The 26352-nt window shown below is 41.9% G+C and overlaps 1 protein-coding gene across 1 annotated transcript in view; it reads right to left on the bottom strand.

Annotated features, from left to right (window-relative positions):
• Positions 1-265: 265 nt before the first annotated feature.
• CCL28 (C-C motif chemokine ligand 28) overlaps positions 266-26352 on the bottom strand; it is a 28856-nt gene continuing 2769 nt past the window's right edge. Inside the window, exons 3-6 of the mRNA XM_047857577.1 lie at positions 18672-18809; positions 18280-18618; positions 7935-8061; positions 266-987 (exon numbers count right to left, since the gene is read on the bottom strand). Coding sequence (XP_047713533.1) covers positions 795-987; positions 7935-8061; positions 18280-18618; positions 18672-18809 — 797 coding nt within the window. The 3' untranslated portion in view covers positions 266-794. The remainder of the gene's footprint in view (positions 988-7934; positions 8062-18279; positions 18619-18671; positions 18810-26352) is intronic.

Below are 26352 nucleotides of genomic sequence, written 5' to 3'. Positions count from 1 at the left end.
GCTCAGGTCACGATCTCACGGTCTATGAGTTCGAGCCCCGCATCGGGCTCTGTGCTGACAGCTCAGAGCCTGGAGCCTGCTTCAAATTCTGTGTCTCCCTCTCTCTCTGACCCTCCCCCGTTCATGCTCTGTCTCTCTCTGTCTCAAAAATAAATAAACATTAAAAAAATAAATTAAAAAAAATTATGCTCTGGAAATAGTTGGGGAGATTTAAAGGTGGAATACATCAAATGTTAATATTTTAGACATAAACCTGATAACATGATTACATACATACAAAATGTCTTTATTATTGAGGGATGTTAAGTTGTAACATAAAAAAAAATTAGAAGTGAAGTATCATGATGTTTGCAACTTGTTTTCAAATGGTTTAGCAAAAAAATGACATATTTATATATAAAATGTTTTATACACACAAGCAAAGAGAGAAGAGAGTAAATAAACGTGGCAAAATATTAGCAGTTATTAATCTAGGTGAAAGGTGTATGAGTGTTCATTGTGCTAATCTTTCAACTTCTCTGTATGTTTGCAAACCTTCCTAATACAAAAGTTGGAGAAATTCTATCTGTATGCTGCTCTTCAAACATTGTATAAAGAGAAGTATCTTTTCATTTCATTTTCAGATGAGTATAATATTGGTTACATTTGTATCCTGTATAATTGTTCCTTTAAAAAACATATTTTGTTTTGCCCTGCTGTCTCTCAATAAGGAATATTTGATGTGATACATTTATAAGCAACCGATGGCCAAGTTCACTTCAGGAACTGTCTGCGTGGATTCATTTGTAAACGCTTTAATAAGGAGTTTTATAGCCATGGGTTTCGGGTTTCCCCTGATGTGCCCCTTTGCTGTTCCTCTTGCCGTCCTGTTTCTTCTTGTGGCAAAGGTTGCCTTTAGCTTTTTTCTTGGCCTCTTGTTCTTTCATCCACTGCTTAATAATGTGACTGTGCGGGCTGACGCAGACCCTCCTGCGCCTGATGTGAAGGCTGCCGAGAAGGGAAGAAAAACAAAATCACGGATAGAAAGTGCAAGTAAGTAAAAATTTAGTGACTTCTAGGCAGTTCCCACTTTTAGACACAGTGTATTTTTAGAGACTGAGTACCACCAGGATGAATCTTTACTATACCTCTGCCTGCAGTTCCTCAAACATCAGTATTAAAAAGAGAAGAAGGAATCTGAGGGGGGGAGAGGGGGTGGAAGGGGAGGTGGGGAGGAGAGGAGAGGAGAGGAGAGGAGAGGAGAGGAGAGGAGAGGAGAGGAGAGGAGAGGAGAGGAGGAGGAGGAGGAGGAGGAAGGGGAGGAAAGAAGGAACGAGGGAAAGTAGTAAAAATGATTGTCTTTCCTGACCCCGAGCTTCACCCACCAAAACCAATTCATACCTCACTGCCCATCTCAAACATCTCGGTAAAGTTTTTCTAGATTCTCTCAGCTAAATGCCCTTTTTTCCCTTTGAGTCTCTCAGCATTACCTCTCTTCTGGCACTTAACTTACGCTGTCTTTCATTTGACTTTTTGTTTCAAAGCTTCTCCTCGTCCTGTGGTGTTATGCTCCTCGAAGGAGGAATAGTCTGGAACTGTCTTGAAAAGGCCTTGTTCAGTAGGAATTCGGTAATTAATTATAGAGATGAAGTGAAAATTGTTCCAAATAAGAACAGTCTGGTTTTGTTTCCAACAAAACAATCAACTAAAATATTCTAGGCATTTGTTAACATTTTAATAATAATTTTTAAAATGTGCAGATGCAGGAAGGAGGGAGTGTGTTTAGGGAATAGCACATGGCCTGGATAAAGCATGGCAGGTGATGAGAAAGAAGCCTGGAAAGATACATCACAGCAGGTTGATGGAGGCTTTTAAAGGGCATGTTAGAGAATTTAAACTTTATTTGGTAGGCAGTGAAAAGAGAGAAGATTTTCAAGAAAGGAAGTGACAGGACTGACAGGATTTGTCTCATAACAGTATGTGGTAAAGGTCGAAGTAGGAAAAGAATAGAGAGAAACTATTTAAAAGGCTACTGCAGGGGCGCCTGCGTGGCTGTCAGTTAAGCGGTTAAGCGTCCAACTTCAGCTCAGGTCATATCTCGAAGTTTGTGGGTTCGAGCCCCACATCGGGGTCTGTGCCAACAGTTCAAAGCCTGGAGTCTGCTTCAGATCCTGTGCCTCCCTCTCTCTCTGCCCCTCCTCCACTTGCACTCTGTCTCTGTCTCTCAAAAATAAATAAACATTTTTAAAACATTAAAAAAGAAAGAAAGAAAGGGCTACTGCAGAAGACAAATATGGCCTGAACTGGGTGGTGGCGGTAGAAATAGAACAAGAACACCAAACATGAGAAAATGGGAAAATCAAATAAAAATGACTTATCAACTCATCAAACACTGGAGGATGAGGAAGAGGAAGGGTTTGAAGGTGAGTTTGAAATTCCATTTCCGGAAGCCTGGATTGATGTTGGGGACAGAAGTTGAAGCTTCTGGGCAGGAGATGAAAAGTTGCCCTTTGAAATGTACTAGCATAAGGTGCTTGTAAGGTGTCTGATAGGCAAAAAAAAAAAAAAAAAAAAAAAAAAAAAAGTCTGCATTTAGGAGAGTAATCAGATATAAAGAGATGGTTATGGGGTAGTTGTCTTATAGAGAATATAGTTAAAGCCATGACAGCAGGTACGATAACTAAAGACACAAAGAGAAAACTTTTTGAAGAGAAGAACTTGGGACATACCTATGTTTAGGGATGAAAAAGAGCAAGGGGAGGTAAGAACAACTAAGAAAGAGCATTGAGTAAAAGAGGGGGATCAGAAAAGTTTAGGGCAATGGAGGCCAAAGGAGAAGAGTTTCAGAAAGGAGATGAGCAGCGGTGTTAGGAGCTCCAAGAAATCATCCAGGCACCTGTTAACATTTTAATATACTATAGATCTACACCCCACCTGAGATGTTTTCGTTTTCATCTTGACCTTGGGGTGGGAGAACCCTAAAGCAGCATTCACAGTTTCTAATAACTGGAAGAATTTGTGACAAAACATTTTGTGACTTTTAACTTGCCATCAGGTGCCATTTAGTTCTTGTTAAATGTCACAGTTCCTGCCGGCTCTACATACACAACATGCCTGGATCAAGTGAACTCCTGTCGTGTTATCGGGAGAAGAAACAGGGGTTTGAAGGTAGGCTGCCATTTCCCCAGGTGACCCAAGAGGAATCATCCACTAATGTGGGGACTCAAAATGAAGGAGAGTTGGGACAATGTCTGAATGAGCTGAAGTATAATCAAGCCAGCATGTGGGAATATTAATTTGAAAGAAGTGAGGCTTCCCGATAGGAAGACAATACATTCTCTAAGTGTATTACATTGAGAGGTCTTCCAAAGGAAAGCGCCCTCTCCCTGTGGCCAGCTGTTTTCCCTTTGGCTGTGATAGAAGAGAACCTGGCTGTAGCATTCAGTGGAGGAACAAGAAAGAGTCGAAGCTCCCCTATCTTTCCCAAAGGACTAAAACTCTCTCCCTTCTGTGTGGTGTCAGCAAGGACCTGAGCAGACATCCAGTGGAGAAAGGCTCCATGGACAACCAGATAAGCCCGCAGGTTATGCAGGAGGGAACTAGCACTCAATTCCCTTACTCCATGAGGAATGAGGCACTCCCATGAGGGGCACAGGCACTGGGGCTGAAGGGGGCACCAGATGGGGGCAACACAGACAGGGGACCAGGGAAGTGGAGATCCCCAGGAAAACAGGCAGCAGCAGCTACCATGCAAGACGGTTTCCTTCCTTTCTTTCTCTTTAAATTTTTGCTAACATTTATTTTTGAGAGAGAGCAAGCAAGAGAGCGAGTGGGGGAGGAGCAGAGAGAGGGAGGCAGAGGATCCAAAGCAGGCTCCACTCTGAGCACAGAGCCTGATGCGGGGCTTGAACTCACAAACCGTGAGATCATGACCTGAGTCGAAATCAAGAGTTGGCCGCTTAACTGACTAAGCCACCCAGGCACCCCAGGACCCTTTTCAAAGGCCTGCCCAGTTGGGCCTCAAACTCTCAATGTAATACAATGGGAAAAGATCAGCTACCGGAACACAGCTCCCAAATTCGAGATTCTACAATGTTTTCAAATCCCAAAGTTTGAAGACTGCTTACACTGCACTCTGTCCTCTGTGTATTCCATCTCAGGATAAAAAGAGACGAGGCAATCATGCTAGACAAGGAGATGGTCTATTCCACACTCCCTCAGCCATCCCCAACTCCACGGTATTCTGATGGGCACTGCCCCTCCCCCCCCCCCCCCCCCACCATTGTGTACTCTCTGGGGGAGAGTTTGGGCTCTAAGAAACCATAAAGCTGATCCCCTGGTTCTTTTGCCCAAGAGAGTAGCTAGGGACCGGCCAATGGGCCGATGGGGTTGGCCCCGCCATAGAGATTAAACCTGTAATTGTTCCCTAAACCTTTTTTCTTTCCCCTTTCCCCCAAGCAGAATAGCCCCTCAACAATCACTTCTGAAAAAATACTCAAGCCTCCCAGACAACTTTAATAACCCCAAGTTTTCCTCCCAACAGATAGTATCTGTGAGCTTCAAAACCTCAGCCCTCTGCCCAAGATAAACAACTTTGCACTGTGTTTATGTTTAGAAACTGCCCGAAGCTCTTTAATGAAGTCACTGTAGAAGGATTTAAACAAACTCCTCTCTCAGAGAACAAAAATTACAATGATCACTTATAGGGTATGAAATAAAGGACCTATTCTAGGCAGAAAAGGAAAAGGAAAGAAATCTAGTGAGTTCACCATAAGCTAATTTATATTAGTTAGCTGTGGTTAATAATAAATGCTTTTTTGGGGCGCCTGGGTGGCGCAGTCGGTTAAGCGTCCGACTTCAGCCAGGTCACGATCTCACGGTCCATGAGTTCGAGCCCCGCGTCGGGCTCTGGGCTGATGGCTCAGAGCCTGGAGCCTGTTTCCGATTCTGTGTCTCCCTCTCTCTCTGCCCCTCCCCCGTTCATGCTCTGTCTCTCTCTGTCCCAAAAATAAATAAAAAAACGTTGAAAAAAAAAATAATAATAAATGCTTTTTGTGAGTTGTATTGCCAACACTTGCCATGTTTTCTGCATCTAAAATACTATTCTCGAACCTATATATTCAAAGTTAAGGGACTACATTTTAGATAAGTAAAGACATGCTCTTTGTAAAACAATTTGAAAACAAGAGAACTTTTATCTATTTATGTTGAATGTCAGAAAAAAACAACAAAGAAGATCTGTAATTTATGATTTAAAAACACCACCTAGTCAAATTCATCTTATGTGAGATGAGGTCATAACTAATCTATTTTTCAGTTGTCTTATAGCACAGAGAGACCAATTTACAAACCTGTACTTTAATAAAGTTTTTTTTTTTTTATGGTTTATTTTTGAGAGACAGAGAGAGCACAAGCGGGGAAGGAGCAGAGAGAGAGAGGGAGAGACAGAATCTGAAGCAGGCTCCAGGCTCTGAGCTGTCAGCACAGAGCCCGACCTGGCCCTTGAACCCACAAACCGTGAGATCATGACCTGAGCTGAAGTCTGATGCTTAACCGATGAGCCACCCAGGCATCCCAACAGTAAGCATTTTTAGATCCAAGATATTGGCTTCATAGTTTCCCTTTAATTAAAATCAAGTGCTTTCTAATTTTTTTTTTTTTTTTTGAGGGTGGGAGAGGGGCAGAGAGAGAGGCAATCCTAGAATCTGTGCTGACAGTACAGAGCCTGACACAGGACTCTTTCCCACAAACCGTGAGATCATGACCTAGCCAAAATCAAGAGTGGGACGCTTAACCCACTGAGCCACCCAGGCACCCCTCTTCCTTTGACTAAGAATCCTGTCTTGGAGCAGTGTTTTTCAAAGTTGGGTAGTGGATGGATTCCTCTGAAAGGGAAATAAAAATGTATCTTAAATCCCAGAGAATGGTCTGTAGGACCCAGCTGAATAGAATCTCTGGGGACGGCAGGAGGGCATAGTCTGTTTTGTGTCACTGGTGCATCCCCAGCGCAAGGTGAGGATAGAATGGTGCTTGGTACATAAATGTTAATCAATAACTATTTGTTGAATTCATTGAATAAATAAAGAAGCTTCTCAGTGACTCAGGAACTCAGGCATAAGCAATGGCCTTATTTGGAGCTAAAAGAAGGGATACCAAATGGCTCATTAGCACCCCCTGCAGCCATAAGTGGAATTTAAACTAGAACTTAAACAGAATCCATGAAATTTGGAGAGAGCATTTTATGGTTGGTTGCATCATCACTTTTGAGAGATCTTTGAGGCATGTGGTGTTCCTAATGGAAAGACCTGATTCACAACCCATCTCTGCCATTCTCTAGCTGTACGTCACCCAGGTTAACCATGTAATCTCCTCAGCCACAGCTCTATCCTGTGTGACATGGAGATAATGTACGCCTTCCTCACAGCATTGTTGTCAGAATCCAGATTTGGTTTTAAAGTTTCTATGGAGACATGAAGAACACAGAAATCTAAAATTTTTAATAACTGAGCCAGAGGTAAGGGTGAAAGGGTTCACCATGAGCCAACAGCCCAGAATCAAGAGCAAAGATGAGCATTCATGCTTGATTGCATGTGACAGGTACAGACATCTCTATACTTCTGTTTGTTTTTTCAAGCTTAAAAAAACATTTTTAATCTTTATTTATTTTGGAGAGAGAGAGACAGAGACAGAGTTGAGTGGTGGAGGAACAGAGAGAAAGGGAGATAGAATCTGAAGCAGGCTCTAGGTTCTGAACTCTCAGCACAGAGCCCAACGCGGGGCTCAAACCCACAAACCATGAGTTCGTGACCTGAGCCGAAGCCGGATGCTTTGACTGAGCCACCCAGGCGCCCCCATTTTTTCAAGTTTTGTTTAAATTCTAGTTAGTCAGCATATAGTGTAGTACTGGTTTCAGGAGTAGAATTTAGTGATTTCTCACCCAGTGTTATATGTAAGTGCTCATCACAACAGGTGCCCTCCTTAATACCCATCACCCATTTAGCCCATCCCCTACCCAACTCCCTCCACAAACCCTCAGTTTGTTCTCTACAGTTAGGACTCTCTTATGGTTTGCTTCCCTCTCTTTTTTTTTCCTTCCCCTATATTCACCTGTTTTGTTTCTAAAATTCCACCTATGTGTGAAATCATATGGTATTTGTCTTTCTCTGACTGACTTACTTCACTTAGCATACTACATTCTAGCTCCATCCACATTGTTGCAAATGGCAAGATTTCATTCCTTTTGATAGCCAAATATATCCCATTGTATATACGCCACATCTTTATTCATTAGTCGATGGACTACTATTTTTTTAACTTTTTTTTTTAACTTTTTTTTTAACTTTCCGAGGAACCTCCACACTGTTTTCCAGAGTGGCTGCACCAGTTTGCATTCCCACCAGCAGTGCAAGAGGGTTCCCCTTTCTCTACATCCTCGCCAACACTTGTTGTTTCCTGTGTTGTTAATTTTAGCTATTCTGACAGGTGTGAGGTGCTACCTACCTCTTTGAACCTTGTATATACCCCTGATGAATTCAGAGAGTAAAAAAGACAGCAACCTGTATACTTGCCTGGAAAAAGCTACAGTTAAAGTCACAAAATAAAACAGAGTCACCTTCTGTTTTTCTTTTTGTTTTGTTCTTTTACCCAGAGTGTGCCTAGTTTTGTTTAGAAAAGTCACGCACATTGTCCAGTGCCTGAAGATATTTATCCTGAATCACAGCACTGCAGTAGGGGCAGCGGAGGCCAGCGTGGGGCTCTGAACATGCAGGTACTCAGAGACTGTGTGCTCACTCCAGGGAGCCTGGTGCCGGAAAGGTGGAGTATTTACTCTTCCCCCCCCTCGTTTGAACGATCGCTTGTATGTTGCACTCAGGCAAAGCCTTCCCAACCTACTGCTCACTGGCTGAGAAATGATCACTGGACAGTTTTAGACCTCCCTGAGGCCGGGTACTCACATGACAGCAGCCAAGTCACAATCCCCATCAGCTCTCTGAATGCGACATATATTCACTCTCTCCAGAAGCCTTCTGGAAATATGACGTGAAACCTCAGTGCAACAGCTGGAGGCAATGGGAAGTATGGCTAAAAGAAGAAAAGAAAGAAAATGTTACATCTTACAATTCATAGAACAACGGCCTGGACGCCAAAAAACAAATAATCCAATTTAAAAATGGGCAGAAGATAGAAACAGACATTTCTCCAAAGAAGATATCCAGATGGCCAACAGACACATGAGAAGAGGCTCAACATCACTCATCAGGGACATGCACATCAAAAATACAATGAGATATCACCTCACACCAATCAGAATGGCTAATATCAACAACACAAGAAACAACAAGTGTTGGCAAGGATGTGGAGAAAAAGGAGCCCTCATGCACTGTTGGTTGGAAGACAAACTGGTGCAGCCACTATGGAAAACAATATGGAGGTTCCTCAAAAAGTTAAAAATAGAAATATCTTATGATCCAGTAATCAATCACGCTACTGGGTATTCACCCGAAAAATACAAAAGCACTAATTCAAAGGGATACATGCACCTCTATGTTTCTAGCAGCCTTATTTACAATAGCCAAATTATGGAAGCAGCCCAGGTGTCCATCAATAGATGAGTGGATAAAGAAGACGCAGTATATGTATATACAATGGGATATTATTTGGCCATAAAAAGGAATGAAATATTGCCATTTGCAATGACATGGGTAGAGCTACAGAGTATAATGCGAAGTGAAATAAGTCAGTCAGAGAAAGACAAATACCATATGATTTCACTCATATGTGGAATTTAAGAAACAAAACAAATGAGCAAAGGTAAAGAGAGAGAGAGAGAAAGAGAGACAGAGAGACAGAGAGAGAGAGAGACAAGCCAAGAAACAGACTCTTGACTATCGAGAACAAACTGATGGTTACCAGAGGGAAGGGAGTGGGGAGACGATGAAATAAGTGATGGGGATTAAGGAGTGCACTTGTTGTGATGAGAAACTGGGTGATGTATGGCATGGCTGGATCACGATATTATACACCTGAAACTAATACAACACTGCATGTTAACTCTGCTGGAATTTAAAAACAAAAAGTAAAGACAACAAACAACAAATAGGCAGCGACCTGGTCCTGGCTCTCTTTGTAGATTCCAGAGAAACAGAATGCTAATCCACTCAAGCAAGGCGCACACACTCACTGAGGGCTCTGTGAATGCAGACCTGGGACAGGACATGTCTCTCCCTTTTAGAACTTACACTGTATTTGGGGAAGATAAAACATTAAGTTCACACAAAGACACAAAACAAGTGAAGAGATGAAAAATAGCTCCAGACAACGATGCTAGCAGGGTTGAAGACGGACCTGATTCGAGTTGAAAGAAGTGAGGTTGACAGAGTGTCCCACACAGTTTAGAAGAGAGAGACCACACGGGTCCCTGGAACAGGTTTGAAGTTTCCTACCAGGGAAGGACTTGGATGAATCTTTAAGAATTGGGATAGGTGGAGAAAATGAAGACTTGTCAAGACTAAATAAAGCGCATGGTCAAGAATTCCGAGATAGGAAAGACCAAGATGTATTTAGGGAATGGAGAAAAATAGACCACACTTTGAAATGAGTAGCTAGGAAGGTAAGCTATTGGGGATATGGTTCAAAAGATAGACTGAGGTCACACCAGTGAGGCCCTGAATGTCAGTCTAAGGAGGTTTATCTTTTATGAAATGGGATCATTAAAGATTTGGGAAAGGAGAAGAGTTTTAGGAAAATCCATCTTGCAGTGATAAGCAAAATGCATTAAGGTGCAGAGTGACTGGAGAAGGAGGTCAAGGGAGGAGGAGCTTACGTTACCCAGATGTAAGGAGGGCAACACAAATATGAAAGGGAATCCGATCCCCTACTAAAACGTGTATCTGGGGGCGCCTGGGTGGCTCAGTCGGTTAAGCGTCTGACTTCGGCTCAGGTCATGATCTCACGGTTCGTGCGTTCGAGCCCCGCGTCGGGCTCTGTGCTGACAGCTCAGAGCCTGGAGCCTGTTTCAGATTCTGTGTCTCCCTCTCTCTCTGCCCCTCCCCCACTTGCACTCTGTCTCTCTCTGTCCCAAAAATAAATAACCATTAAAAAAAAAAAGTTAAAACGTGTATCTGCAAACTCCTACATGCCACATGCACACAGTATTCTCCTATGCTTCCCAGTCCACCAAGTGGGCAGTGAATTTTAAAAATATTTTTTAGAAATTACAGCCAACAGTGGGTGCAGGTGGCAGCCTCATGATAACAGAAATTAGCTCCTGAATTAGGTGCTAAAAGAAATGTTTTGACCTCTTCATAGTGTCAGCTCTAAACAATAGAGGCACCTATCCTTAGGATAGGGGAAAATCTCAATATCCATGCTTTGTCCACATGGAAACATCAGGTCCCTCACAACTATGGAGTAGAGGAGCTGAATATGAAGTTAAGAATGTTTATGTGACTCACTTTTTGAGCATCAAAACTTTCCATTATTATTCATTTATTCACCTATTCATTAATTACTCAACAATATTTATTGTGCAGGTAAAATGTTCTAGGCACAATGCCAGTAAGTGGGGGATACAAGAATAAATATAACAGTATGTCCGTGTCCTCAAGAGGCTATAGTAGTGGAGGCACATTTAGAATTAAATGCTTAGGATACAACCCTCTTAGCCCACTATAATTGAACTTATAGAATTCTGTTCTTCCAAAAGGCTCCCACAAGTCATAAAGACATATGCACAGCTGTTCACTATAGCAAAAAATTAGAGACCATCTAAATGTCTACCAACAAATAAGTAACAGTACATCCAAATGGAATAAAGGATGAGGGGGTGTGTGTGTGTGTGTGTGTGTGTGTGTGTGTGTATGCACTAAGATATATGAATATCCACAATTTATTGTTTTATTGTTATGGGAGAAAAGCTAGTTTCAGTATAATAACTATAAATGACCCCATTTTTATAAAAAGAATGTGACACATACACAGAGGAAAAATTATGGAATTATATATGCCCGAATTTATAAGCGAAGACCACTTCCAGAGGGGGGGGCAACTTTTTAACTGGCATGCAATATTTGTATTTTTTTAAACCTCCAAGGCTATGGAAATCTGAACCAAGTCCTATAGAAACACAGAAAGTTAGAGAAATTAACTCTGAATAGGAAAGACAAGGTAGGCATCAGTTTGGACTCAATTCTAAAAGTGGAGTAAAAATTAACCTGATTGAGAAAGGGAGTGGAGCAGTCCAAGTAGAAGGAACTGTGTGTCCAGAGCACTGGGGTAGGAGAGAAAAGAATGTTTTTATTGCTTGTATAACTCACAGAGTCTAAGTCCAACACATAGAAGCTGGTGTCTTAGACCAGGGCAAGGATACTCTGGCAAGACTCTCATCAACTATGGTACAAGAACCTCTGTGCTGCCTTCAGATCCTCTCCAGAGCCTTAGGGAAATGCCTTGACCCTAGTCTCATAGCCTTAAGGAGGAGAGCCTCTTTGCTCTGCATCTAGATGCAGTAAAGGGCTTTTCATTTTGTTACGCATATAAGGAGTGTGCATGGAGGCACATCCAAACACCAATAAACCAGACTGACTGGAATAGGAAGATCAAGCATTTATTGAGTGTCCATTCTGTGCCAGGTCCTGAACATTAGAAATGTTGAAATAAACAAGGCAAACTTTCTGCTCTTGCAATGTTTAATAGTCCAGTGGGAGGCAGGGAGGTCAGCAAATAATCATAACATAGCAAAACAAACGTTAGCAGATTGATGTGTAAAGTGGAATGGGGTTACAAGTGAAAGAAACCAGATTCGAAAGGCCACATATTGTGTGATTCCATTTATATGAAATGTCCAGGATAGGTAAATCCATAGAGACGGGATGTTGTTGCCAGGAGTTAGGGGTTAGAGGGAGTGGGGAGGGACTGTTAACAGGTACATGGTCTTTTTTGGGGGAGACATGAACATGTTGGAATTGGATAGTAGCGATGGTTGTACAATTCTGTGACGATACTAGAAAACCACTGAATTGTAGGCTTTAAAATGGTAAATATTATGGTATGTGAATTGTTTCCATTTTTAAGCGCTATAGGAGCACAGAACATTGGTTGTCCTTTCATTTATTAAAGTATTTATCTCCTAAAATGAATTGTTTCTTCAGCTACACTATGGTGCCTATTCTCCAAGTCAAACTATTTTAAAATCCCAAAGTTTTGGGTTTATTCGTGTATCCATCCATTCATTCACCGTCTTACTACATAAGAATCATTATGTGAATTCTTATAGAGTAATATCCAAATACATATACTTGTAAATTCTTATAGACTCAGTCGCTAGCTAAACCCTGGGAGTAGACAGATGAAGAGTTACTAGCTTCAGAGAGCTAACACTCAGACCACTGCTATTAGTTGTGACCCAAGCGACTATAATATATGAAATGGACTTTCAGAAGCCTTGTGGGAATTAAGAAATACTGGCAGATCTGTGTGATTAGGAATTTGAGTTATCGGAGTGCTGACATCAATTCAAGGAATAGTTTCAAGCCAGAAAAGCACGTAAATTCAGCAGTAAATTGGATTACATTTCTCATAAATGAAGGTAGGGCAGGCTCACCTGGAGATCATTTAACCTAAATCAGATTAACTATCAAAAGGCAAGAGGCAGGCCAGATTTATTTCATGTTGGCAGATGTGACTGGTGCCCTCCTGAGGCAGCTGGAAATATAAAAAGTCAGGAGAGATGGAATCCTCTGAAGAATGCTCAAAAAGTTCGGCCGCGTAGACTGTTAACAGGGTAGTTTGGACGAGGGCAATGCCAAGATTCTTTTGGAGAACTGCGCCCCCTACAGGTTTTCTCGATCAGCGTCCTGTCAGAGTATTTCCATTTCAAAGAATGGTCAGCAACTTCCTCTGATTGCAATGATGATCCAGAATTTCCAGATAGGAAAGATTTAGAGGTGGCAATAAGGTTGAAAAGAGGGATTAAGTGGCGTTTCTTCTGCATTTACAGAGTTTTAATTCAATTTATACAGTTACTTGGTTGGGGAAGCAAGCTGATCAGGGATTAGAAGACTACACCTTCCCCAAAAGACCACCCTAGGGCCACCACTACACAAAGCATGGAATCCCACGGGAAAGAATCTATTTTTGTTTCAGAGCTGGAGTTGAAACACAGACCCGTCTGATGGAGTAGGGGCTCCTTGAGGGAAATATGGGAAAATTTTTGCAAATAAGAAAGAAGGCTTTGCAGAGGGGGCTTAATAAAGCTGCGGGGCCCAGAGGTATGAACGAGCAAAGATCTGAGGTTTATTGTGAGGCTTTTTCCGCTCCACCCTCACCCCCTTTCCTAACTGCCCCAGACATGCCCTTTTGCTTTGGAAAGGACACTCCAGAGTGTGTCATCCCAATAGCTCCACCTGGGAATCTCTTTGAAAAGGTGATTTATGAGAACAGTAGATGCATTTCCCTGCCGGTCTAAGGTCAGCCCTCTGGGGGAAGGAGGCAACCACCAGTGAGTAGGCAGTGGGTCAACAGCAGCTGCCCAGAAGAGGCACCATAATACTGCAGGTAGGGGCACTGATCACGTGAGAGGCCAGCATCCCTACCCTATCAGACCACCTCTCCCAGATTCCTAGAGGGAAAAGCCCTTTTTCTACAACCCACAATTTGAGAATTATCAAGAATATTTGGACTGGAGAATCCTGGGAAAAACACGTGGGATGACTGATTAAGCAACAAGGTGGGGACTCGGAACATCATAATGGCTATTCACCAGCCAGTGGAGCCCGGACCATATAATTTCCATGGGTAGCATCTGATGTGTGTATTCAGTAAATTGAACTCAATACTTGAATCACTCTCCAATTTTTTGTAGACTATACTAATCTTTGCCCCATTAAAAGACAATTTGCTACTGTATAAGAAGTGTGAGACAAAGTAGGGGGGAAACACTTCTAACATAAGGCAGAATGTGGCAAGGGCTACGTGAGAAATAGAATGAGTGTCCTGCATTCACAGGCAGAAAAGAAAATTATAACAGAGATCCACGTACATCTTTATCAAGGAGGTAGCATTTGAGCTGGGGACTTGAAAGATGGAGAGTTTGAATAGAGCAGTAGATGTGGAGGAGACAATGAGTATAAAGGCACAAATGTGGGGAAAGATAGAATATATTCAAATTTGGTGAAATTATACATTGTGAGTGCAAATTGTAAGAGGAATATGCCAAAAACACAAGTTCAGTAATCTCGAGGACACTTTTTTTTTAATGTTCAGTTATTTTTGAGAAAGAAAGAGAGAGAGCAAGCTGGGGAGGAGCAGAGAAAGGGACACAGAGGATCCAAAGCAGGCTATTCGCTGTCAGAGCAGAGGCCAATGTGGGGCTAGAATTCACAAATCATGAGATCATGACCTCAGCCAGTCAGAGGCTTAACTGACTGAGCCACTCAGGCGCCCCTATGGAAATATTTTTAATGAAGACATCATGATTTACTTTAACAATCTTCTGTGGAAATCTAAGTGTGGAGAGAGAACTGATGACACCCTCTGCTCTCCTCCTTTGCTTCCAAAATACTCAACATAGAGAGAGGTGCCTGGGTGGCTCAGTCGGTTAAGCGCCTGACTTCAGCTCAGGTGACAGTCTCATGGTTCATGAGTTTGAACCCCACAAGGGATTAGTGAGTTTAAGCCCTGTGTTGGGCTCTGCACTGGAGCTTGCTTTGGATTCTCTGTCTCCCTTTTTTCTCTGCCCCTACCCTTCTCTCTCTCAAAAATAAATAAAAAACAAAATCAAAATATTCAACACAGAAAAGTACAAAGAATGATACAACACCTATACACCCCATTCAAGATTTTACCAATTTTAATCCTTTTCCATGTTTGCTTTCAGCCTTATTTTTAAGAAATATTTTTCCAATACTTTACTGATAACAAGCAAGGCTGCAATAAATATCCTAATGATAATAAGAGGCTACATTTGTTGAGTGCTTACTCTGTGTCAGCCACTGCCATATGTGAATTAATTCATGCACAGCAACTATATGCAGAAGGTACTAGATTTACCTCCATCTCATAGATGGGTTACTAACAGAAAAGCTACATCACTTTCTCCAGATTAAAGGGCCAAAAAATGGTGGGGCTGGAATTGGAATCCAGATAGCCTGACACTTTTTAAAACCACTAAGTTAAGCTTTGCTTGGTCTTCTATGTCTCCCTGGGGCTTGTATGAGAATTCCTCTAAGGCAGTGGTTCTCAAAATCAAACGTGCACCAGAATCATCTGGAAGGTTTTTTAGACCAGACTGCTGTCAATCCCTCCCCCACCTGAGGTTTCTGATTCAGTACATCTGGGATGAGGCCTAAAAATGTGCATGTCTAACAACTTCCCAGGTGATGCTGAGTCCGCTAATTCTGGAACGCACTTGGAGAACCACTGCTCTGAGGAGAATAGACCTACACATGGAATCACTAGGTTGTAGGATATACTCGCTTTGGCAGCACATATACTAAAATTGGAAGACTACAGAGAAGAAATATGCACCTTCTACTGTATTTGATAATGACCAATTTCTCTCAAAGTGATCATACCAACTTACACTCCCACCTGCAGTGGATGAAAGTTCCATTTGTGCACATTCTCAACAACACTTCATAAAGTCATTAAAAATTTTACCAACCTGGGGAGCTTGGGTGGCTCAGTTGGTTGAGTGGTCTGACTCGATTTCAGCTCAGGTCAAGATCCCAGGGTCATGGGTCATCAGGCTCTACACTGAGCATGAAGCCTTCTTGTTTCCTGTATGAAATGTGCATGATTCTGTTCTGACTTCATAGTCACTTTCAGGCTTGTAAATCTGTTAATGCTCGCTCAATAATATATTGTGTTCTTTTGTCTATATTGGTACAGAGGGATCTTTTGTTGGCAAGATTGCTTCCTTTACACAGCGGAACCACCCAGTCTCACTGATACATATACACCCCTTAAATCTTCGTGTTCCCATATACACATAGGTCTCTTTCTGAGCTTTGTCTTGTTTCATTGCTCTATTTATCTGTCTTTGCATCAGTTCCACACTGTCTCAATTAAGGTAACTTTTTAATCAATCCTAATATCTAACGCAGTTAAGTCTCCCCACCCAACTTGTTCTTCTTCAAAATTGTCTTGACTGTTCTTGGCCCTTTACCCTTCTTATAAACTTCAGAATCTGCTTGTTAAGTTCTGCAAAAATCTTTGAAATTTTGGTTGGAATTCTGCTGAATTTAGAACTAAATCTTGGGAGACCTAACATCTGAAAAATATTGTTTTCCCATCCATAAATATGGAATTATCTCTCTAGTTATTCAGGTTTTCTTCAATGTCCTTCAAGACCTTTATGAAGAAAATAATAAAATATTGTTGTATATCTTATCCTACATCTATTCCTAGGTACTTTATAGGTTTTGTGCTACTGTGAATGGTCTTTTGAAGAACTGTGTTTTCTAATTAGTTATTTTTGATGTGTGGGAATGCTGTTGATTGTTTTATGTTGCTCTTGTATCCAGCAACTTTGCTGAACTTTTTTAGTTGTAAGAGTTTGGAGTGGATAGTCTTTGGTTTTCTAGGTAAAGAGGTGTTTTTATCTCTTCTTTCTCAATTCCTGTATAGAAATAAAAGGCTTTTCTCCTTTAATCCATTACTTTGTTAAATGCCTAGACACTGCTTAACCCATTGTAAACTCAATACACAAATTAAAAAAAATTTTTTTTGTAATGTTTATTTATTTTTGAGAGAGAGACAGAGGGTGAGTGGAGGAGGGACAGAGAGAGAGGGAGACACAGAATCTCAAGCAGGATCCAGGCTTCGAGCTGTCAGCACAGAACCGGACACAGGGCTCAAACTCATGAATCGCAAGTCAGACACTTAACCGACTGAGCCACCCAGGCGCCCCTCAATAAACAAATTTTTTAATTAATATAATGGATTAATCTATTTTCTTCCTTGCCTTCCTAGGATAAACCATACTTGGTCATTATGTATTAATTTTTATATGATTCTGAGTTTGATCTTCTACTTATTTAAAATTTTGCATTTATTTTCATAGACAAGATTAGCTCATACTTTTATCCCCTGATATCAACCTTGAATGTGTTGGGTATTAAGGTTGTATTAATCTCAACAATGCATTGGGTAGCTGTCTCTATTATTCTATTATTTGAAGAGTTTGTGGATTGTCTGTGCCTCCAATGTTTGGTAAAACCTCTGAAACCATCTAGGCCTGATGTCTGTTTGAGGGCAACATGTTCAACTCTGATTTAACAGTTATTTGCTTTTTTGGGGTTTCCTGTATCTTCTCCAATCTTGATATCTTAGTCTTCTAAGAAACTGTCCATTTCATCGACAATTTCTAATTTAATTTCACTAAAGGCATTCGGAAAACTCCACCCCCAAAAGTGCCACTCTATCATATTAAGTTAAAACCACTTAAAATTAGCAATGCAAAAAGGGCATTCTAACTTTCCTACAAGCAGGAGATAAAACTCCCAAGTAAAAGGTGCCCTCCCTGTACCAGGAGGAAGAGAGACATTTTTATCACTAGGGGGCGGCACTTCACCCCTCCCTGTGAGCGGGGAAGTTGAGGCCAAGAGAAATCTGTGCAAATCCTGTTAAACTAACTCTTCTCTTTGTGGTCACTAACCGCCCTGGCCCAAATACCTTCGTCTTATCACTTTTCCACAATTTACCACTCTGCCCCACTTAATTATGTGTTGACTCAAACTGCTTCTTTAGGTTTTCATTTCCTTATGAAGGCTCCCATGTCTTACAAAGATGTGTATGCTTTCCCCCTTTTAATGCCTTTTGTTACAGGGACCCCAGTCAAGAACCTATTAAGGGTAGAATGAAAGGGTTTTTTTCTCCTCTGCATCACAAAGTTGCATAGTATTATCTCCAGTCAGGGCTCCTTTTTCATTCTTAATAGCGTTTGAAGAGGAGGTTCCTATGCGAAGTAACCGTTTAAAAGCTTGAACCTAAATAATATACCAAATAGTTATAAGCTTACAAATATCATGTGTTTTGAAACTAAAAAAACGTATTCGATTCATAGGTCAAAGAAAAAAAATCACAAAATATTTTGAAAAGTGTAAGTGCTATTCATTATTATAACGGGTGGGTTATAAATTTAGCCTAAGTGCATTTATTTGCACACGCACGAAAAAAAAAAAACGTTCAACGAAGAACTTGGAAAAGAAACATCGTAGGAAACTAAAGCAAACAAAAGCCAAAGATGGGGAAAAAAAACAAAAGCACGACGTCGCGGCGCTTTACGGTCGTCTCGCTCACGTGTCTGAGGTCGTGGCGGCCATGAAGCAGGAGAGGCCGAGAGCCAGAGCCTTGGTGCTGGAACCGGATCCCGAGCCCAAGGACGAGAAGGAGGAGGGAGAGCGGCTGCAGCAAGAAGCGGGTGGTGCCTGTTGTGACAGACCGGAGCCACAACCCGCCGCTCCTCCTGCCTCTGCGCGTGCGCAGCGGACTTGGCGCCACTGGCGAGGCCCGGCGGCTTTTCTGTTAGCCCGTGGGTGGTGCGCGCGGGGCCGAGGAGAACGTTCGCGGAGAAGCGGCCGGAGGAGAATAAGGACCACGCCCAGGGGAGGGGCCACGGGCACCCGAAAGCGCTAGCCTCTTATGGCGGCCGCCGAGGGAATTGCAGGCACCTGCTCGGCGTCGCCTGGGACCTCCCCAGGCCGCTGGCGACTCCAGCCGGCGACTCCAGCCTCCGCCCCCAGCGTCCTGAGGCCGCGCTTGGGCGGCGCGGACTGAGGCCCGGAGCACCCAGCTCCGGCTAGGGCTACCGGCCGCTGCCCTTCGTAGAGCTGCGGGAAATTTTTAGTTTTTTGATTGATCTGTCCGTTTCCGAGGTGGGTATGTTAAAAATCTCACGCTGGTGTCGAGATTATGTCAGATTTTTTTTCTTCCGATTCTGTCCCCGTTTGCAATATATCACTTGGAGTTATATTTTTCAGATGCACCCAAGTATCCTTCTGGACCACAACCGGGATCGGAGTGAAGCGGTAGCCTCGGACAAAATTTACATGGACGCCCAAAAAACTCAGTAATTGAGATAAATAATATTTTCAGGCAATATTTTTGAAAACAAAAGTTTATACCAAAAAAAAATGATGACTAAAACACAGTTGACCCTTGGCTTGAACCGTGTGGGTCCACCTATACAGAGATTTCTTTTTGATACAGTGCTTTAAATATACTTTCCTTAGGGTATTCTTAACATTTTCTTTAGCTTACTTTAAGAGTACAGTATATAATACATGTCACATACAAAATATGTATCAGCTGTTTATGGTACTGGTAAGGCTTCTGGTCAAGGGTAGGCTATTAGTCAAGTTTGGGAAGAGTCAAAAGTTATGTGGGGATTTTCCTCTAGGGGAGGGTGAAGTAGGGCTCCTTACTCCTAGGGTGTTCAATGGTCAGCCTTCCTACAATTTAAAAAAAAAAACAAACAAAATTTGACCCTGCACCTGCATGACAGGTCTAAATGTACCTTCTTGGTGAACTGATACTTTTTATCCTTCTGTAAAATTCCTTTAGTCCTACTGCAAGTTTTTGCCTAAATTCTACTTTTCTACTATTAATATTGTGACACTAACCTTTTGGCTAAATTTACTTATTCGCCTTATTTTTTTGTTTTCTTTTTATCATCCTCCCCCCCCCCCCCCCCCCCGCCTTCCTTCCTTGGATTGATAAGTTTTCTTTCTTTCTTTTGTTTTTTTACTGAAAATTTAGCTTGGGTTAGGTCAAGGAAAAACTCCCTTGGGAAAATATCGACACTATCTCAAACGTTTTTGAGTTTGAATGGTTTGAATAAACTCATCATTTTACTAATGAAAGTGATAGGTCAATAAAATTCCATAAGCATTTGTGTAGTACCTACCTTGTGTCTTTTATTGTTCTAAGCACTAAATATACAAAAATTAGTAAGTCATGGTACCTGCCCTCAGGATACCTCCAATAGCAGATGTTTTTCTAACGTTATCTTACAGGACCTCCTTTCTGCACGTGACATTGGTACCCATTCCTTCCTGGAAATTTTCCATATCCCAGATTAACAAAATACGCATCTCTCCTAATTCTCCTAATACTGAGAAATTGCATTCTCTGCTCTTGAACCCCTCCTCTCCTCAACAGTTATTCCTCAAAGTTCCATCCTTGACTTTCCACTCTTCTTTCCATTCACATCTCATGCTTTGAATTACTACCTATGTCGGCAACTTTTAAATATCTTTATCTGCTTTACCCTTTATGCCAGTAATCCTGACGTATGTTCAACTGCTGTGTTTTGTCTTTTTTTTTTTTTTTTTTTGAGAGAGAGAGAGAGAGCATGAGTGGGGGAAAAGAGCAGAAGGAGAGAGAAAGAATCTTAAGCAGGCTCCATGCTCGGCACAGAGCCCAACGCAGGGCTTACTCCCGCCACCCTGGGATCATGACCTGAGCCAAAATCAAGTCGGATGCTCAACCAACTGAGACACCCAGGTGTCTGTCCACTGCTGTTGAACATACATCCGAATAGTCCACAGGCTCTAGGTAACTCCATAAATCCCGGACTGAAGACATTATTTCCTACCACTGAAACATCCTTCCTTTCCTTGTCTCACTGAAAGGTCATTTACTGCTACCCAAGCCAGAAACCCACGTGTCACGCCATCCTCCTTCGGCACTCCACAGCCAGTCACAAACTTCTGTATATTTTACTCTCTGTGACTTTTCTCAGATTTGTCCCCCACCTTCTCATCCCTGTTACCACTGCCCGAATTCAAGACCTCATCAAGTCTCCTTTCCCCCAGTCTTGCTGTTTCCTTATGTGAGTCCGTGGTGCCACAACATCCTGTGCTTTCCTGTCATTACCGTGTATAAAATGAAGGGTTGATAGGACTATGTTTTTTTTTTTTAATTTTTTTTAATGTTTATTTATTTTTGAGACAGAGAGAGACAGAGCATGAACAGGGGAGGGTCAGAGAGAGGGAGACACAGAATCTGAAATGGGCTCCAGGCTCTGAGCTGTCAGCACAGAGCCCGACGCGGGGCTCGAACTCACGGACCGCGAGATCATGACCTGAGCCCAAGTCGGCTGCTTAACCGACTGAGCCACTCAGGCGCCCCATGGACTATGTCTTTTGACTGTGAGCTCCCTCAGTGTATCTGTGTGCCCACACCACACAGAACAGTGCCTGGTATTCATGCTCAATAAATGTCTCTTGAGCTGAACTAAGCTCTCATGTCTTCTATTTCATTTTATCTTGTTTTAAGGCTTATAATGCTATTAAAATTATTTTCCTTTTTTTTTTTTTTTTTTTTTTTTTTTTTTAGGAAATAAGATTATCAGTGTTTGGTCAAGGTCTTATGTCCCAAATGTCCTTAAATTACACAATGCTTTTAGAAACTTCATCCCTACACCCTCAAGTAATTAGGGGTCAATTCATGATGATAAATCACTTGCCCCATTTAATAATTTAAAGATGTCAGTGTCTCATTAAAAGTCTTACTATTTGTCTTACTATTAAAGTGTTATCGCTCTCGATTCTGTTGGTTTGGGGTTTTGTTGTTGTAACGTTTCCAGTATTAAGTGTCAGAGAGTTGGGTGGGTGATTTGCCACTATTGTCTGTCCCTGATTTGGTTCTGCCTATGATCCAATTTTGGACCAAGGCTTTAAAGATTTCCTGCCCAAGATCTGTTCAGATGAACACTAAAACACTTCACATCAAATCTGTGATGTGAAAGTTAGATTCTGGTTTTTAAGGAAATGATTCTGTTATTACAGAGAGATGAACCAGCCTCCTCTCTTACTTGGATGTATCGTATAGTCTCTTGCCACTCAAAATGTGGTTCCCAGAGCTGCAGGAATGGCATCACTCGGCGGCTTATTAGAAATGCAGTTTGCGGGGCGCCTGTGTGGGTCAGTCAGTTAAGAGTCGGACTTCGGCTCAGGTCGTGATCTCATGGTTTGTGAGTTCGAGCCCCGTGTTGGGTTCTGTGCCGACAGCTCAGAACCTGGAGCCTGCTTCAGATTCTGTGTCTCCCGCTCTCTCTGCCCCTCCCCTACTCACATTCTGTCTCTGTCTCTCTCTCAAAAATAAACATTAAAAAAAGAAAGAAAGCAGTTTGCAAAACACCGGTATAAAGAACACTTTATAGAACACAGTAAAGTGGAAACAAAGCAAATGTTATGCCACTGTTGGGGAAAGGATTCCTAGGATAAAGATAAAAACAGTAAGATTCATTTGCCTGCTGTCAGTTTGTCTCAAGTTTGTGAGTACAATTTAAGAAGAGCAATATGTAAATAAACATGTATGTGTTTGGTTAAGGATACGTTTCCCTATTCTAGTGGACTTCACGCCTTAATGGAGCCACATCACATTGTGGATATAACCACAAATGGAGGTGTCCACTGCTAACATCGAGGAGGTGGGAAGGACTCACCAAGCAATGAGGCATGAGATTGCTATGCCCAAATAATATCCTCCCAAATAAAATCCTCCCAGATATTTTTGGAACCCTGGGATAATGTAAAGAGTGAATGAGGCTTTTTCTTTACCTTCATATGAAGACATTTGGTCACTAATGCTTCTCACAGCATGGACACTTGTACCGGTCAGGGAATATTCCTGAAGGGGATCAGGATAATTTTGTGCCATAGGGACATGCCGAAAGGCATTACTGCACAGTGGTTAAGCATACAGAGACAAACAACCAGGCTCGACTCCTGGCTTTATCACTTACAAGCTTATGTTGGATGAGTTACTTCATTCTCTCTGTTTCAGTTTCTTTATCTGTAATATGAGGATGGCAATAGCACCTTCTTCACGGGGGTGTTGTGACGACTGCTTGAGTTTATGCATTAAGTGCTTAGAACAAGCTGACAGGGGCACCTGGTGGTTCAGTTGGTTGAGTGTCCGACTTCAGTTCAGGTCATGGTCTCATGGTTCGTGAGTTCAAGCCCCTTGTCAGGCTCTGTGCTGGCAGCACGGAGTCTGCTTGGGATTCTGTCTTTCTCCCTCTCTCTTTCTCTCTCTCTGCTCCTCCCCCAATTGCACTCTCTCTCTCTCTCTCAAAAATGAATAACCATTTATTAAAAAAAAAAAAAAACAGGCTGACAAATAGTAAACACTCAATAGTTAGAAACAAAATCACATCACCTGCCCCACAGTAGGCATCCAGGTGTCAATATTAAGTTTGTGGAATGCGCCCACTGTCCATTTACTGCCCCTCAGCTTCAAATTCACCCTTAATGGCCAGTTCTAGGGAATTAAGATGGGCCCTTTAAATATTTTTCCTTCACGGGCAGGCACGATGTTAAACCTTTGTCAGTGGAGGACACTGGAAAGGCATTGCAGCAAGAGGGGTTTCCTTCCAGGTTCCAGGGTACGCCCCTATCATTTCTGCAGCACCAGGCTCTGGGAGCACATGACAGCCAACAGCACCCCCAACTCGGGGCAGTTTGGGGCAGAGTGTCTCCAGTGAGACACCTCCCTGTGAAGAACTTGCTCCTGCAAACTGGAAGGCAGACCAGTGATTTTCCTGCCACTCGGTGAGCAATGGCTGTGCCCTCTCTAACAAGGTCTGAATCTCAGCTGGGCAGGGAAGGGGTAATGAGATCTCTTCCCTCAAAAGCCCTGTATTCTTCAGGGTTCTGTGTGCCTCCTTCTAGCCTATCTCTTGTTATAGCTAATAATTTGTTATATTAAACTTTCCCTGTTCAAATTCATGTCTTGTTTTTGTCTCTTAATTGGACTCTGACTGATAATGAATGAATAAATGAGACTTCAATGTTCTAAATTATTCCTGGAAGTTTGTATGTTGTCTCTAAGATGAATGATCCAAACTTTTAACAAATGCCTATGTGTGTGAAACAGCTATACTGTTATCTATGATTAAGTGAAAGAAAAATTAGGTAATGTGTAGATTGTTGTCCTTTTTATGTTTTTAAAAATCTGTGTTAATGTGTGTGAGTTCATATTTGTAAATGCATAGAGAAAGTTCTGGAAGGATACACAGAACCCAGAGGGGTTATTTATTACCTCTGGATGGGGAAGAGGGATGAAAGGAATAGAGAAAAGGGAACTTAATATATTTTATTCTATATTTTAAAAATTTACACTGTTACATTTTTTTAAAAATTTAGTGTTTATTTATTTTTGAGAGAGAAACAGAGACAGAGACAGAGCATGAGCAGGGGAGGGGCAGAGAGAGGGAGACACAGAACAGGAAGCGGTCTCCAGGCTCCACACTCAGTACAGAGTGCAATGCGGGGCTCAAACTCACTGTGAGATCATGACCTGAGCCAAAGTCAGAGGCTTAACTGACTAAGCCACCCAGGTACCCCGAGTATTTGTTATTTTATAATTTTTATAATTTTAGGAATTCAATTATTTGATTTTTGTGACTTTCCATAATTTTAATTGATTAATTAATTTTAGAAACTTTTTAATGTTTATTTTTGAGAGAGAGAGAGACAGAGAGAGTGCAAGCAGGCGGGGGTGGGGAGGGGTGGAGAGGGGCTGTGAGACACAGAATCCGAAGCAGGCTCCAGGCTCTGAGCTATCAGCACAGAGCCCAACATGGGGCTGGAACCCACAAAATGCAAGATCATGACCTGAGCTGAAGTTGGATGCTTAACTGACTAAGCCAACCAGGTGCCCCTCATAATTTTAATTTAAAAAGTTAGTGATAGCGATGCCTGGGTGGCTGCGTCGGTTAAGCATCTGACTCTTGGTTTTGGCTCAGGTCATGATCTCACAGTTCGTGGGTTCAAGCCCCCTCATTGGGCTCTGCGCTGATGGTGCGAAGCTTGCTTGGGATTCTCTCTCTCTGCCCCTTCACCACTTGTGCTCTGTCTCTCTCTCTCTCAAAATAAATGTATAAACTTAAAAAAAAAAGTTAGTGATAGAACCTGGCCAAAGGAAAGGAAAGGAAACTAACAATTATTGAGCACCTCTTCTATTCTATGCCCAACACTTTCCTTGTTATCTCATATAATCCTGAGAATAACTAGGTAAGAGAGGCATTGTTATTCCTGTTTTACTGTTAAGAAAACTGGGGTTCAGAACGTTAGACAATTTCTCAAGTTCATGTAGTTAGAATTCTGACTTGACCTTTTGGAATCCAAAGAGACTCTTCCCAGGCTTGCCAGCATTTCTCAAACAAGGTTTCATAGCAGGGGGGCTCATGAGCGTGTTCTCAGGGTTTATGAGCTCTCCAGACAATTCCTAAATTTTAATATGTCGTCTCGATCATAATATTTAAATAGACATGTTCTGGATCTTCTGGAAGACTATCTTAAAAGAGCACTTTCAGGACATTTGAATTTTGCTTATGTTTATGCCTAGTGCTATTATCAGGTCAGATCCTACCTTAATTGTCCTAGGCCAGTCAGAAAGGAACAGAGTGGAATTTTCTAATGCATTCATGCTAAGGGAGGGCTCAGTTATATCACCCTGGTTCAAACAAAAAAGTGGTGGGGAGAAAACACTTCTCGTTCTGAACATGCTAGCAAATGCACATAAAACTCAAAATCTGCATCTTAAGGATCAGTGCTATATTCGTGTTTGGAACGGTGATGGTAGTTTTGGCCAAATATTAACCATTACTTTAAATTAATATTGTTCGATTGAACTCTTCTTGGCTTTGCAGTTGTGTTTTTATTTAAATTTAAATTTTATTTTGGTTTTAAAATTGCAGAAAAGATATACACACAGGGGGTTTATAACTGGTTTCATGTTTATATACCAAGTAACATAGTAAAATAATTAAAGGTTACCACTGAGAGTAAAAAGAATGTTTTCCTGTAAAGGGGCCCATGTATGACTCAGATTTGAGAAGGCTGCTCTTATATTATTCTGTTTCTCCAGACATAGAAAAAGGACATTTAAAAAAAACCCTGAACTACAGTATAAATACTATGACTGGGTTCCTTAACCAAAATCGAGACTCTTATTCTAACAATGGTATTGAATTTAAGGAAAGCAGGGTGTGTTGTTTTAACAGAAGGGCATACCTGGAGAGAAATCGAAGGAACAGGTTGGTGGCCCTCATGTCAGGCCCCTCAGGGACCACTCCTGGGGAAGTGGAGGGTCCTGACTGTGCAGAACAACTTTCAAGACCAAATGCATATTCTTTGTTTTTTTAATGCTTATTTATTTTTGAGAGAAAGAGAGAGCGGGAAGGCACAGAGAGAGAGGAAGACACAGAATCCAAAGCAGCTCCAGGCTCTGAGCCGTCAGCACGGAGCCCGACGTGGGGCTCAAACCCACGAGCCGTGAGATCATGACCTGGGCTGAAGTAGGACGCTTAACTCACTGAGCTACCCAGGCGCCCCTCAAGCACAAATGTACATTCTTGGTAAT

The sequence above is a fragment of the Prionailurus viverrinus genome, chromosome A1 (assembly GCF_022837055.1).
Source record: "Prionailurus viverrinus isolate Anna chromosome A1, UM_Priviv_1.0, whole genome shotgun sequence".
NCBI lineage: Eukaryota > Metazoa > Chordata > Mammalia > Carnivora > Felidae > Prionailurus > Prionailurus viverrinus.
This window is presented reverse-complemented; position numbering and strand designations above follow the sequence as displayed.